Source organism: Sceloporus occidentalis, unplaced genomic scaffold, assembly GCF_023333645.1.
Source record: "Sceloporus occidentalis isolate IW3139 unplaced genomic scaffold, rSceOcc1.0.p SCAF_1, whole genome shotgun sequence".
In the NCBI taxonomy this organism is placed as follows: domain Eukaryota; kingdom Metazoa; phylum Chordata; class Lepidosauria; order Squamata; family Phrynosomatidae; genus Sceloporus; species Sceloporus occidentalis.
This window is the reverse complement of record NW_028316981.1, coordinates 147,616,881-147,629,858: the sequence shown is the minus strand read 5'-3', so window position 1 is coordinate 147,629,858 and position 12,978 is coordinate 147,616,881. Positions and strand designations below refer to the sequence as shown.

The 12,978-nt window shown below is 40.7% G+C and overlaps 1 protein-coding gene across 1 annotated transcript in view; it reads left to right on the top strand.

Moving 5' to 3' along the window:
* Positions 1-552: 552 nt before the first annotated feature.
* Positions 553-12,978, top strand: part of LOC149322376 (guanine nucleotide-binding protein subunit alpha-13) — a 47,926-nt gene continuing 35,500 nt past the window's right edge. The window contains exons 1-2 of the mRNA XM_089540632.1: positions 553-840; positions 3,785-4,011. Coding sequence (XP_089396758.1) covers positions 558-840; positions 3,785-4,011 — 510 coding nt within the window. The 5' untranslated portion in view covers positions 553-557. The remainder of the gene's footprint in view (positions 841-3,784; positions 4,012-12,978) is intronic.

The window sequence follows — 12,978 nt, the reverse complement described above, 5'->3', positions numbered from 1 at the left end:
GGGATATAAATGCATTTTATTGTTATTGTTATTCACTTGGATCAAAAACACACTGCGGAAATAACCCACTTTGTGACCGCTTCTACCGCCCTGGCTCAGCGCTAGGCAATTCTAGGAACTGTCGTTTTTGTGAGAAACGTTGAGCCTTCTCTGTCAGAGGGAGAGAGAGGGAGCTCTGGTGCCACAAATAAACTACAATTCCCAGAATTCAATAGCATTGAGGGCAGGGCAGTTATAGTACTGTCAAAACGGATTATTTCCAGCTCCAGTGCTTAGACCAATGGACTAGGCGCGAGCATGCGCGCAAGGGGGGGAGTTCCAACGGCAACCTCACGCGCCGCCGCGTTCGAGCCCACGTGACAGCAGCGCGGCTCCCTCATTGGTCGGGAGGCCCCCTTGCGTCACGTGCCCGCCTAGGCGCGCGCGGGAGGGAAGGGGCGTGGCCGTTTCCTGGGAGGGGTGGAAAATGGCGTCCCCTCGGCGCAGGCGCAGAGCGTCCCAAGGCCGGGGCGGCCGCTCCCTGGCTTGGCAGCGCTGCTCCTGTGTCTCTCTCTAAGATGGCGGATTTCCTGCCGTCGCGGTCGCCGCTGGCGGTCTGCTTCCCGGGCTGCCTGCTGAACAGCAGCGAGGCCGAGCAGCAGCGCAAGTCCAAGGAGATCGACAAGTGCCTCTACCGCGAGAAGACCTACGTCAAGCGGCTGGTCAAGATCCTGCTGCTGGGCGCCGGCGAGAGCGGCAAGAGCACCTTCCTCAAGCAGATGCGCATCATCCACGGACAGGACTGGGACCGCGCCGCCCGGGAGGAGTTCAGGGCCACCATCTACAGCAACGTCATCAAGGGTGAGCGCAGAGGAGCGGGCCGAGGAGGGGGACTCCGCGTTCGCTCTTGGCCTGGCTCAAGGCTCTGGAATTCTGGGAGTTGGAGTTTGTTGTGGGCCCAGAGCGGAGCGAGCTTAAAGAAGGAAGGCCCCACAACAAACTCCAACTCCCAGGATTCCACAGCCTTGAGCCAGACAAAGAGTGAGAGGGGGCAGGAATCAAGCAGACATAACCCACTTTGAGAGCGCCTCAGCTGCCCTGGCTCAGTGCGAGGGAACCCTGGGGACTGTAGTTTAGGAGAGCTGCCTGGCCGTGAGCCCTCTGCCTGCGAGTGTGGCGGGGCCTCCGTGTTTGGAGGTTTTTAGCCAGAGGCTGGGTGGCCATCAGTCCCAGGGAGGGCCTGGGTCGTGTCTGCGGATGGTCGAGAGACCCAGGAGGAAGAAGGCGCAGTCAAAGCACGCAGAACAGACGGCCACCCAGCCTCTCTTTAAACCTTCCCAAATGAGAGTCCAGCACTTCAGGCAGCGTACAGTATTCAGAGCTAGCCTTCCTGGCCTCCCACTCCGCCATCACTCGCTTCAAGATGGTTCCCTCTTGGCCCATGTTGTTCCACAGACCCAGGCTTAGTTTTTATGATTCTGTGAATGAGAAGAATGCCAGCGTGGTGTAGTGCTTTGGGCATTGGGCTCGGACGCTGGAGACCAGGGTTCAAATCCCGTCTTGGCCATGGAAACCCACTGGGTGACCTTGGGCAAGTCAAACTCTTTCTCCTTCAGAGGATGGTAATGGCAAGCCCCCTCTGAAGAAAATTGCCAAGGAAACCCCATGATAGATCCACTTTGGGGTCTCCCGAAGTGGGCAACGACTTGAAGGCACACAATAACAACATGAATGATAAAGTTTGTACTACATGGTTTGAAAACTTAGCCGGATCAGGCCATGGCAACTGCACGCTGCAGCCCCGATCCAGCCTTTTGGGGTGTGAAAAGGAGCCACAAAAAGCAGCCCCTTTTTGCGCCTTCAAAAGGGTGTCATAGCTGCAGAGGCACAGCTATATGTTGCTCGTTCTGTGCTGTGTCATGTGGAAGAGGAGCACCATGATAGCACATGCCGTATGGAGCGGAGTGTGGCATCATGGCACCCTGGGACGGAGGTATCTGGACATGAGGCCCCAGCTCAACCCCCAGGGCAGCCTTTCAGGCCGATCTGTACAGGGCCTTAATTGAAACGTCTGGAGGTGCATTTGTTATCTCTTGTCATGTATTGGAAGGAGAAGGAGCTGAAAGGGCCAAAGCCATGAGCGGTTGCTGAATGGATGATGTACCTACCCATTGCATATCCCAGAACAGAACAGAATAGAACTGTTACTCTAGTCAGAAATTGCACAAAACTGTCCAGACAAGCATGGAGAACTGAAAATTATAGAACTAGAAAGAAATGGTGGTCATGTTACAAATGGTTGCTTGGCAGTCTAGAAATATGTCCTGAACTTTACTAGTAATTGGTGTTTCTGTAGCATTGTGCTTTTGTGCTGTCTTATGACAAGGAAGCAAGCAATCTAAATGGCTCTCAGATATCAACTAGTTTATATGCGCTCTCTCTCTCTCTCTCACACACACACACACACAGAGAAACCCTTAAAAATAGAGTTTGGCTTGAGGTACAACTAGTGACATATTATGGTACAGTCTAAGATTACAGTTTAAACCTGTTCAATCTTGTTTTCTCTTGCCACTTCCTTACAGTTTGCTCTATTTTTTGTGCATTTTCTGGCAAGGAAATCTGTATGAATTAGAACTATCCAGTGTCAAGTAATAAATGCAGAATATAGGTTTATAATTAACGGGCTATTAAACCTGAAAATTATGTATGCATTATGTATGTCTACAATAAAAAGAAGTGTATTGGTATGTTTAATCTATAGACAACTATTCATGGTAATAGCACATTAAGACTTGCTTTGTTAAGAAAGAGAAGCCACCTGGGTTGTTACACATTCTTAAATTTATCCAGAGTTAATATTCTTAAAAAACATCTAAATATACTTTCCAATTGGCAACTCTTTCATACTATTTTACAAGTATAAAACCAAAAACAAATCAAAATCACTTATTTTCCATTAAGAGCAAATAAGCTCAAACAACATCAGAGTGACAACATTTTAGAATGCTTGGAGTTACATTTAAGAAAGATTATGGTAAAAATGAATACAGTATGTGGAACTTGTCTCTGTGTGTCATAGAATTAAGGTGTTATATCCAGACCTAGACATATTTGAGTAGACTAATTTACGTGTCCCATTGGTTTCAGTGGGTCTCTTCAGGTATCACTACATCTCCATATGCTAATTTTATAATTATTATTTTTTTTAGTCCAAATTAGTGCCAATACAGCTGGCATGTAAACTATTTGAAGGGAACTTTGGAAGGTATACATGGTGAAGCAGATACCTTTTCATTTTTATGTTTACTACTTTTTGATGTTGCTAAATGTGACATCCTTGTTATCCATTCCAAAAGAGTTGTAGTTTTAAAGATTAATACCCTGTTCTGGCAGTTATTTTGAGCATATGTGGAATGGATGTTCTGCAAGTCAAAACTTTTAAAGATCTGGTTATGTAGAAAGTGGTGAGGGCAATTAATCTAAGACCACCTTTTCATGTAATTAAACTGGTATAGAATTAGTTCAGTTGATTCACTGGGGCTATCCATTTGTAAGTTGACTGATACATTCGTTCCACATTGGTCTTGTAGAATGATAAGGAAGGTGTTCATTTCTATCCATATTAGTGGAGATTAAAAATTGCACTATTTTCTCTCATCTATTAAGTGTCACAGTTTAAAGCTAAACATTAAGCCTTTGCATGTATGTATCACTTTTTGCATTTTAAGAGAATCTGATTACTCAGTTTAATGCAATACCAGAAGTACTTAGAAACTAATGCATACTTTCAATTTTGTTGTAGGTGTAAGAGTTCTTGTAGATGCTCGAGAGAAACTTCATATTTCTTGGGGAAATCCTGCTAACCAAACAAATGGTGACAAGCTGATGGCCTTTGATACTCGCTCAGGAGTGGCAGTGCAGGGGATGGTGGAGACCCAGGTTTTTTTACAGTATCTTCCAGCAATAAAAGCTTTGTGGGCAGATAGTGGTATCCAGCATGCCTATGACAGACGCAGAGAATTTCAGTTGGTAAGAACATCTCTTAATATTATTGTTCTTGTTCAAACACACTTTAAAATGCTTCTGCAAGTGAATTAATGTTATAATTTTTGTACTTGAAATAGTCTAAACAATTTTAGTTGATGTATGTGTTATTTATTAGTTACCATTTATATACTGCCATTCCTCCAGTAAGCTCTTGACAGCATACATGGTTGTGTTCCTCTTCATTTTATTTTTACAGCAGTCTCACAAAGTAGATTATACTGAGAAGGAGTTACTAGCCCAAGTTTATGCAGTGAGTTTCATGGGTTGAGTCTTGTTCCAATGTACTATCCATATATTACACTGACATGCGATTCATAGAAGAAGATGTAACTTATCCATAGCAAAGCAGTTGGAGCAAACTTTGTAAAATTCACAGTGCTTCCTGCTTTCTTCCTTTAGGAAAAAGGAAAGTTATTTTATTAGATGAAGATACACCACCTAGTCTGGTATGATTTTTGTTTGACAAAGGATAATTGAGGCATGCATCAAGGATGTTAATGTTCTGGAAATCAAGACTGTGGCAGAGTTTTGAATTTAAACATAATATCACAGAAACTACCACCCCTCATATACTAGTTCTTTGTCTCCCTCTTGGAAAAAATACTGTGTATGTGCACTGTATATGTCTTATTAAAGGCTGACTGAGTTTGTGAAAGGAACTTAAGGAACAATTTAAAGAAGCAGATATAATGACAGAAATTTATGTCAATGAGTGTTTTTCCCTCATGGTTGCAAGGCAAGAGGCAATTGAACATGCAGTTGTGTCATTTGCTTGTATTAATACCATTGGCATCTTAAGATTCCCAGAGGCAGAACTAAACATGAGTGTGTATGCTACACAACAGACCTACAGTTCTCACCTCATTTGTCATAAGGCAAATTTCCACGATAGAATACAGTAAGTTAGAAACTGAAATTGAATAAACATTAGCTGTAGTCTAAGAAGTTCCTGTATGTCTTTTGCAAGAATTATACTTCCTAATTTATTTCTAAACTAATCTTATAGGAGTCTTAGATTTTGGTTTTTTAAAATATTGATAATATGGCATTTATTCACAGTTCATGCCTCTGTTTTTGAACTTAAGTTTCAGGACAACTAGTGTTTAGCCTAGTATGTATTTGACTCACTGCTTATTGCAATCTGAATTCCGAGTGCCAGTCGTAATGTGGCCAAAGGAGCAAGATGCGAGGAAGTATTGACAGACCCAGAGAAACAAAACAAACAAACAAACAAACAAAATCACCCCTTGGGAAAGGTGTTCTCATCAGTCCAGTAAGAACTAAGGATGCTTAGAAAGCAAACAAAGCTGCTTGTTGAAAATTATAATAGGAGAGTGAGACTAGAAAATGGAATGGAGACCCTGGTACTGAACAGACTGTACTCATTATTAGAACCTTTTGTTGTATGTCTTGCTTGTCAATGCACAGGCTCAAGGCTTCTTTGGTTGTTGACACAGTGGTGCGTGGATTGATGCCTCAGAAACAACCCATCATTTGCAAGTTTTAATTTAATAAGAATTCATTTAACTTAATGTGCCTTATAGGAAATAGGAAATATGTAATAGAACCAGTGTTTCATTATATGATAAAGAAGCAGAAGGAACTATGTACACGGAACATTTGCTTGCGTAATCAAATCATGAGTTACCTTCAATAAAAATATTAATTTTTTAAAACAATCATGAGTTGCCTTTTCTTGTGAACCGAGTAACTATTATATAATTCACCCTCCATATAATGAAATGAAGAACTATGACATTACAGTTTCTCTCCTTTCCAAGTCGTGATGCATGTAGGAAGCAATTTCTGTTCAGCTTATATTAAGTTTTAAATTGGAAACAATGGGTGAGATCAAAGATATGCCAGTGGAGCTCTGCTTGGATAACTGGGCTTTCCTAAGACATCCTTCTCTATACTCCCTGACAAACTGCTCCTGAGTTTGAAGAGATTCCCATAAAAGAAAAGGATGTTGTATTAGGCACTCCAGTGGGAATGCAGAATTGGTGTGCGTATGTGTGTGCGTGTCTGTAAGTAAGTATCTTTCCACTTACATAAGGCACCATAGTGTTAGGAAACCAGCAAGATTTCTTTAATATATTTAGGAAAGCAAAGGAGCAAGAAAATATGTATGTGCATGGCTTATTTAAAACATGTTCATATGTGTTGCCAGGTCAGTTATGTGCAAGTGTGGAAATAGAATGTATCAAGTAATGTTTAGGCTTCGGAGTGTATGGTGCGGGGAGGAAGGAAATGTCAAACAGTTTCAGTTTTGTTTGTGCACTTCAGTGTTTCTTGACTTGAATGCTGGGCCCAAGCAGAGCTTTCTGCCAGTCATATGTAGACATAAAGAAAAAACGATTGAGATTACTTTATGTGGACTACTTCTGTAGAGTCGATGCACTCTAACTTGTATATGCAAACACATTGCTTTTACTGTCAGTGTATCATAGTAACAAACTCAGTATTATCGGTTATTATACACTGTACCTCTTACTGTTTTTTAAGCTTAACATTGCTAGCCACATCTCACTTTACATTTCTGTTGACTATGACTACTTTCCTTCTTTTCATACGTCCGATGTGCACACTCAGATATTGCAGTATTTTTCATTTGAAGCTTTGCTTAGTTGTTGCTTTTTGTTAATGTAACCAATGCAGAAATTCAGCTATATTTTTAAGGCCAAATTTTGAGTGGCATTTTTAGTATTTAATTTGTTTCATATGCTGGTCTAGACTGTAGAAAACTAGTTGGCTTTAATTCTGGACATTTTGATATTCAGAACAGTTTAGTTATGCTCAGCAAAGAAAGAAAGAAAGAAAGAAAGAAAGAAAGAAAGAAAGAAAGAAACTGCCTGTAGAGGTTGTAGAAGAAAATATTCAATTAATGCAAATATGTATATGACCGCCTTCACAGATAATTGGTAATAAAAAGGGTGTTTTTATTATATTGGGGCTCTCACGTATAATGCAGCATAAACCTTTTTAGAGAAGAGCTGATTTTTTGGATAAAGTTGTTGAACTAAACTCTAGTTAGTCCACAAAAACTTACTCTTCAAATCTGTTGTTCAAGATAGTACAAAATGTCCTTATTTTTGCTCTAACAGACTAGCATGGCTAGCCATTTCCATGTCTCCATATAGTATATGTCTGCTGATGTCAAAACGCCATATATTTAACTTTGTTCTTGTTAAGTGCCTTCAAGTTGTCTCCGAGTTCTGGCAACCCTATCCCAGGGTTTTCTTGGCAAGATTTACTTAGAATGAATTTTCCTTTGCCTTCTTCTGAGGCTCAGAGAGTGTGACTTGTCCAAGGCCACACACTGGATTTCTATGGCTGAGCTGAGATTCTTACCCTAGTCTCCAGATGTCGTAGTTCAGTCCTTAAACCACTATACCACACTAGTCTCTTGTATTTAACTTACAAATTTGTTTTACAACCTCATTACTTTCTTTTCATTTGTCTAACTCTGTGGTAATGTGAACTGTTAGGGGATAAGAGAGGGTTTTTTTAAATGTTATGTAAAGATGTTGTAATCTTACATAGATTATGTATGTTATATATTTAGAATGAACCAAAAGAATCAGATAACTCTGAGGGTATGGAATAGCCTGAGCCATGTGTTACGCAGACAGCATTCAGTAGGAGATTATTAGTCCAACCCACACATGTCCAGTGTTGTATAAATAGTATTATACCTTGCAGCCTATTAGCTTCTTTTTAATCTCCCTCTCCCTTTTTGTCATATTAGGAGGGGACCATTAGCTGTTTTCATTGTTTAATATGTACTAAATATAGTAGCTCCTCAGTGATTTTTAGAGTTTCTATAACAGCCTGAAATACAGTTTGAAAGAGAGATTATGGGGACAGATTGAATTTACCATATGCCTGTGATTGCCATATGCAGCAGATTTTTTCCCCACATGGGTGTGTTTGTGAGAATCTGTGCAGTAGTCTGTACACATGCAAGAAACAGGCTTTAGAATGGATCTTCATTGAATGTTTTCCTCCTCAAGAAAACAAGCTACCAGTTGTTAACCATGAAGTAACTCATTTGTAAAATGCCTGTTTTGATTTGTGACATTTCAAGTTACAGTTTAAATATTTGAAGGAGTTTAAACATTGAGGAGGGAACAAGCTTGTTTTCTGCTGCTCCAGAGAACAGGACCAGGAACAATGGATCCAAGCTGCAGGAAAAGAGATTCCACCTCAACATTAGGAGGAACTTCCTGACAGTAAGGGCTGTCCGACAGTGGAACAAACTCCCTCGGAGTGTAGTGGAGTCTCCCTCCTTGGAGGTCTTTAAGCAGAGGCTGGATGGCCATCTGTCGGGGATGCTTTGATATGGATTTCCTGCATGACAGGGGGTTGGACTGGATGGCCCTTGTGGTCTCTTCCAACTCTATGATTCTATCATACAGTGTTTAATTTACTAAAGCAGGAAAAGAAACTGTGCCTAAGTACCAAGTGATCAGAGCTTGTAATTCATAAGCAAAAGGGACTGATATTCCTGATCGGGGTGGATCATTGGCCTGATGATCATTGGTTTGAATAGAACAGTCTCTTTATACATGGAATTAATACAAAGCAAGGCTGCTTTGTATTGTCTGTTGTATTTTCAAATTTGTGAGATATATTGTATATACTTGACTATAAGTCGACCTCATGTATAAGTCAAGGGCAGGCTTTGGGGCTACAGTTATGAAATTTGATATGACCCATGTATACGTCGAGGGTAAAACTTAAGGGCATGCAACAAAGGATATAAAGAATGAAGGAAAGGAAAATGATGCCAAAGAATGCTACTGTTTTCCTTTCCAAGCATTCAAAAAGGCCAGAAGTGGCACCATATTGAGAGAGTAGAGGGGGTTGGTGCTTCTTTTATGTTCTCCCAGGATCAACTAAGCTCTCACCTTTTGCCACTCTACTTAGAGAGGGAGATGGCTCCTATTTTGAGTTAAGGTACAGCACTTGCATTTACCCGTGGATAAGCTGACCCAGGTTTTTTGGGTCAATTTTTGACTCAAATGTCTAGACTTATACATGAGTATATACAGTATTCCTTTTCATATACCTTATGAAGATTTACTCTTTGATGGTAGTCAGATGCTTCCCTCTTTCCATGTCTTTAGTGAAGTTTATAAGGGACTAGGTAACTCCTGCACTTAATACTTGTCGTGAAAACCTGTCAGTAGATTGAAATCTGCTCACTGTATTGACAGTCATTTTCAAGGGCCTAAACTTACTTATTTGAGTCTGTCCTTAAAATTCAAGCCTTTAAAAATGTGAGAGATGTGCTTCTCAGGCTATCTGATGTGTGAGGCTTCATCCCCCCCCCCCTAATTTGCCAGAATGTGGGCCAGGCCTAACACCCTTAAATTTGAAGTGGTAGAGCTGGGCAGTATTTTGGGCCTGGTGACCTGTCTCCAATAGCTGAAACATTACCTGCAGGTTGTGTCTCTGTTTGTACCCCTAGCTATGTGACATTTCCTCCGTAGCACATCAGACACTCATATGGTTCTTTGAGCTAATATACTACGTATATATCATCCCCTTTACAGTTCTAATCAGAAAGGTGATCTTCCTTACAAATGTGGTTTTAGCCAGGAGGTTGAATGAGCTCTTGATTCGGTCTGACAAAACAAAAAAGCACCAACAAGGCAGCTCTGTATTTTCTGTCCTGGTGGGGTTGTTCATGTACTGATCTATTTTCTGTGGCAAAGGTAATTTCATGTGACTCATGGTCCTTCCTGGCTTTTGCCTGAATCTGTCTCATACCATGGGAAAATTGTGGCACAAAATGGATATGCACCAGACATTTTACGGTATGTGTCAGATGTACAGCAAACTCATGCAGGTCCTGTAGCCTTGGTTTTTTATAAGCCAAATGATGAGGGCAATAGGTGTCAGATGACACCATCACCCGGTAGGGCAAAGTGGTGTAGCTTTGCCCTACCGTTACTTTGATAGGCCCTGTCTGTTACAGCCTTTGCTGCTCTCAACTTACTGAGCTGATTTTTTTTTCATAAGGAGATGGAGTCACAGTATTCAGCACAGTGTGATCTGATCCACACAGCTAATGGACTTGATGGTTGTCTCCTGTCTTAATGAAAAGCAGTTTTGGGAACCTTAGTGGGAAATACCCTCTCCATTGTTGTTGCTGGAAAAATAGACATGAAACCAGCAACACCAGAAATATGATTGCAGTGCTCTTTTATTCATGTTGTTCATTAAGTAGAGAACAGATGCTTCGAAATACTGTACAAGTATGTTGAGACAGTAAAAATGGTACATGGTCTCCTTTTTGCTTGAGAACTGTTCTTCTACAAATTTTGCAGGCCACTTTGAACTTGATCAGTACTTCTCCATGCCTGTTTGATGTATAAAATCAAACCTCTTATAAACCTTTCTTTTGGAAAAACATGAAAATGAAAAAACACAATGTTTTGGGGAGTTTAGACAATGTGCACTAATTCATACTGTAATTTCATGGAGTTACATTTTGAATAATATTTAAATGAGTTAAGTGATGCGTGGTGCTAAACTGTGGTTTGCTGATAAGGGAATAGCTTTGCGCTCGCCCCCCTCTCTTGCATATAACATTAGTTACTTAGTAGTTGTGGCAAACAGTTTGGCAAATGCTTTCTGTCCATTGCAAATTGGGATAGTAAACTAGGATTGATTGTAGTTTGCAAGGCCAGAAGAAGATTCCCTGCAGCTGTCTGTGCAGGTCAAAACCTGTCTCTGGAGAATTTCTTGGTCTTCCCGAGCTGGTTTTAGAGGTGCTTAGAGAGCTGCAGTGGGGAACCCTTTCCCCTGAATCTTGCTGTTCTGCCAGTAGAAGTCCAGTGTTAGATACTGCCCACAGTATGAATCAGGCACATTCTATTTACATTGACATGTTCAGCAGTGAACCATTGAAAAATAATATATGCATTGGTTCATTTAATATATGACAGCAGCCATGGTGTGACTTTGAGAACTGTGACTCAAGACTTGTGTGTTCTGATTCCCTTTTCCATTTCATTGTGCAGATAAACGGTAGTTTGCCCAAACAAAAGTAACACAGGGAAGTAGAATATGCAGAGGGAGAAGAGAATTGCACAATTTAACTATCAAGCCATGGTTTTGTCATTAGATGTCAGAATCAATGCTGTATAGAAATTTTAGCACTAAGTACTGATGTAAGTATTGAGTAGCAATACTCTTAAAGACTTTAGCAATGCTATACAATTTGCTGAATGCTTCATGAAAAATCAGTTAAAATGGTTAATATATGTTTGTATCTGTAACACTAGAAGTAAAAGGATTTTACTTTTTCACTCAGAAACAAAAATCTCCAAGGATGATTTCTACTTTTAGTATAATATGCATTTTAGTACCAAGTGTGTGAGTGGATGTGTGAAAGATGAATTGATTGAAAGTAGGACTGTACACATCCTCCACCCCATTCAGTTCAGAGATCAGTTTGACTGTTTAGATCTGGCCCCAGATTGGTCTCAACTGGTCACTGAATCTGGTGCCAAGCATTCAGGCAGCCACACTTGGCACATAGAACATCAGTCAGTTAAACCTGTTAAAAACTTTAATTAATGATCAGATATGATGATAATCATGATCAGTTGAAAAAAGGGTACTTTTGCTTTATGTTACTTAATTGAAAAGGGAGTACTTTTGCTTTATTTTATCAACAATTCAACTAGTGAGATTAGAGATGCAGCACAAGGAAGTAGGGGATAGAGAAAAGATGTTTTACCAGCAGTCCTACTGATGGGATCCCCCTGATTCCTCTTAATGGTTTTGATTATCAGGACTGCTCCTGGAAACTTCCATTGCATGTTTCTGTGTTTCCTCCATCCCATCTTTTCTATGGCATCCTGCCTCTTGCCTTTGTGGGAAGGAGTGTCTAAGAGCTTATGTTACCTTAGGATTCAACATTTTTATTCCTGCCTGATGGGTCTTGTCCCTGCTGTCTGGCATCTTTCCTTCACAATATGCATCAAATATGCAGGATGTTGATAGTGGTGATGATGATACTTTGTGAATTAAGTAACTATGCTTGCTGTGAGATCAAAATTTCAATATGCAAATGAAAGAATTAGAGAGACTTAAAAAAAGAAGCATCAGTGAGAAAACAAATCAGATACTTAACAAGAGCTAGGGGGCAGTTGAGGTGGGGGAGGGATAGGTTTCACTGCTTCTTTCTCTCTCTCTCTCTCTCTCACACACACACACAAACACAGATTATTACTCAAATATTCATGGAGACAAAAAGTTGTAAAATTTAGAGTCTCAGATAATAATATACATCCAACTCTTTTAGCTATCTGTTGTTAACAGGTAAATGTAGCAAACCAATGAAAATATGTAGAAGATAATTGATTATATAATTTAAGTGGCTTCACAGCTCCATGCCTATAAACTGTAATTGGAGAATGCTGGTGAGACTCTTGCCTGTTCTTCACCCCAACCCCCTATTGCCTTTTATAGTTGTCACTGAACAAAACGATGTTCTCCCTTGGTGCTACACCACCCTAGCATTTTCCTTATACGCTGGAGGCACAAGCCTCCTGCTTTTTAAAATGTCTTTATTGGTACAAAGCACTTTGAAATGGACCATTCTTCTCTGAACCACAAATTATTTATTTACTTATTTGGAGTATTTATACTCTCTTCAGCCATAAAGACTCTCAGAGTGGCTTACAATTATTTTACCAGCCCTCAGGCTTACAATCTAAAAAGACGTGACACAAAGGAAGAAGGGAATGAGTGTGGGGAAGGGATCAAGTTCATTGGTACTTCTCTTCCTCTGGGGCCATGGTCATGGCAGATGGGCTGGAGGGAGAGCTCTTCTTACTTTGGGCTAGGCCCAATGGTGGTGGCCTGCCTCTCTCCCCCTTTGAGGCTGGGTGATGGTGGATTGGAATGGCGGGTGGCTTCGTTTTATGGAAT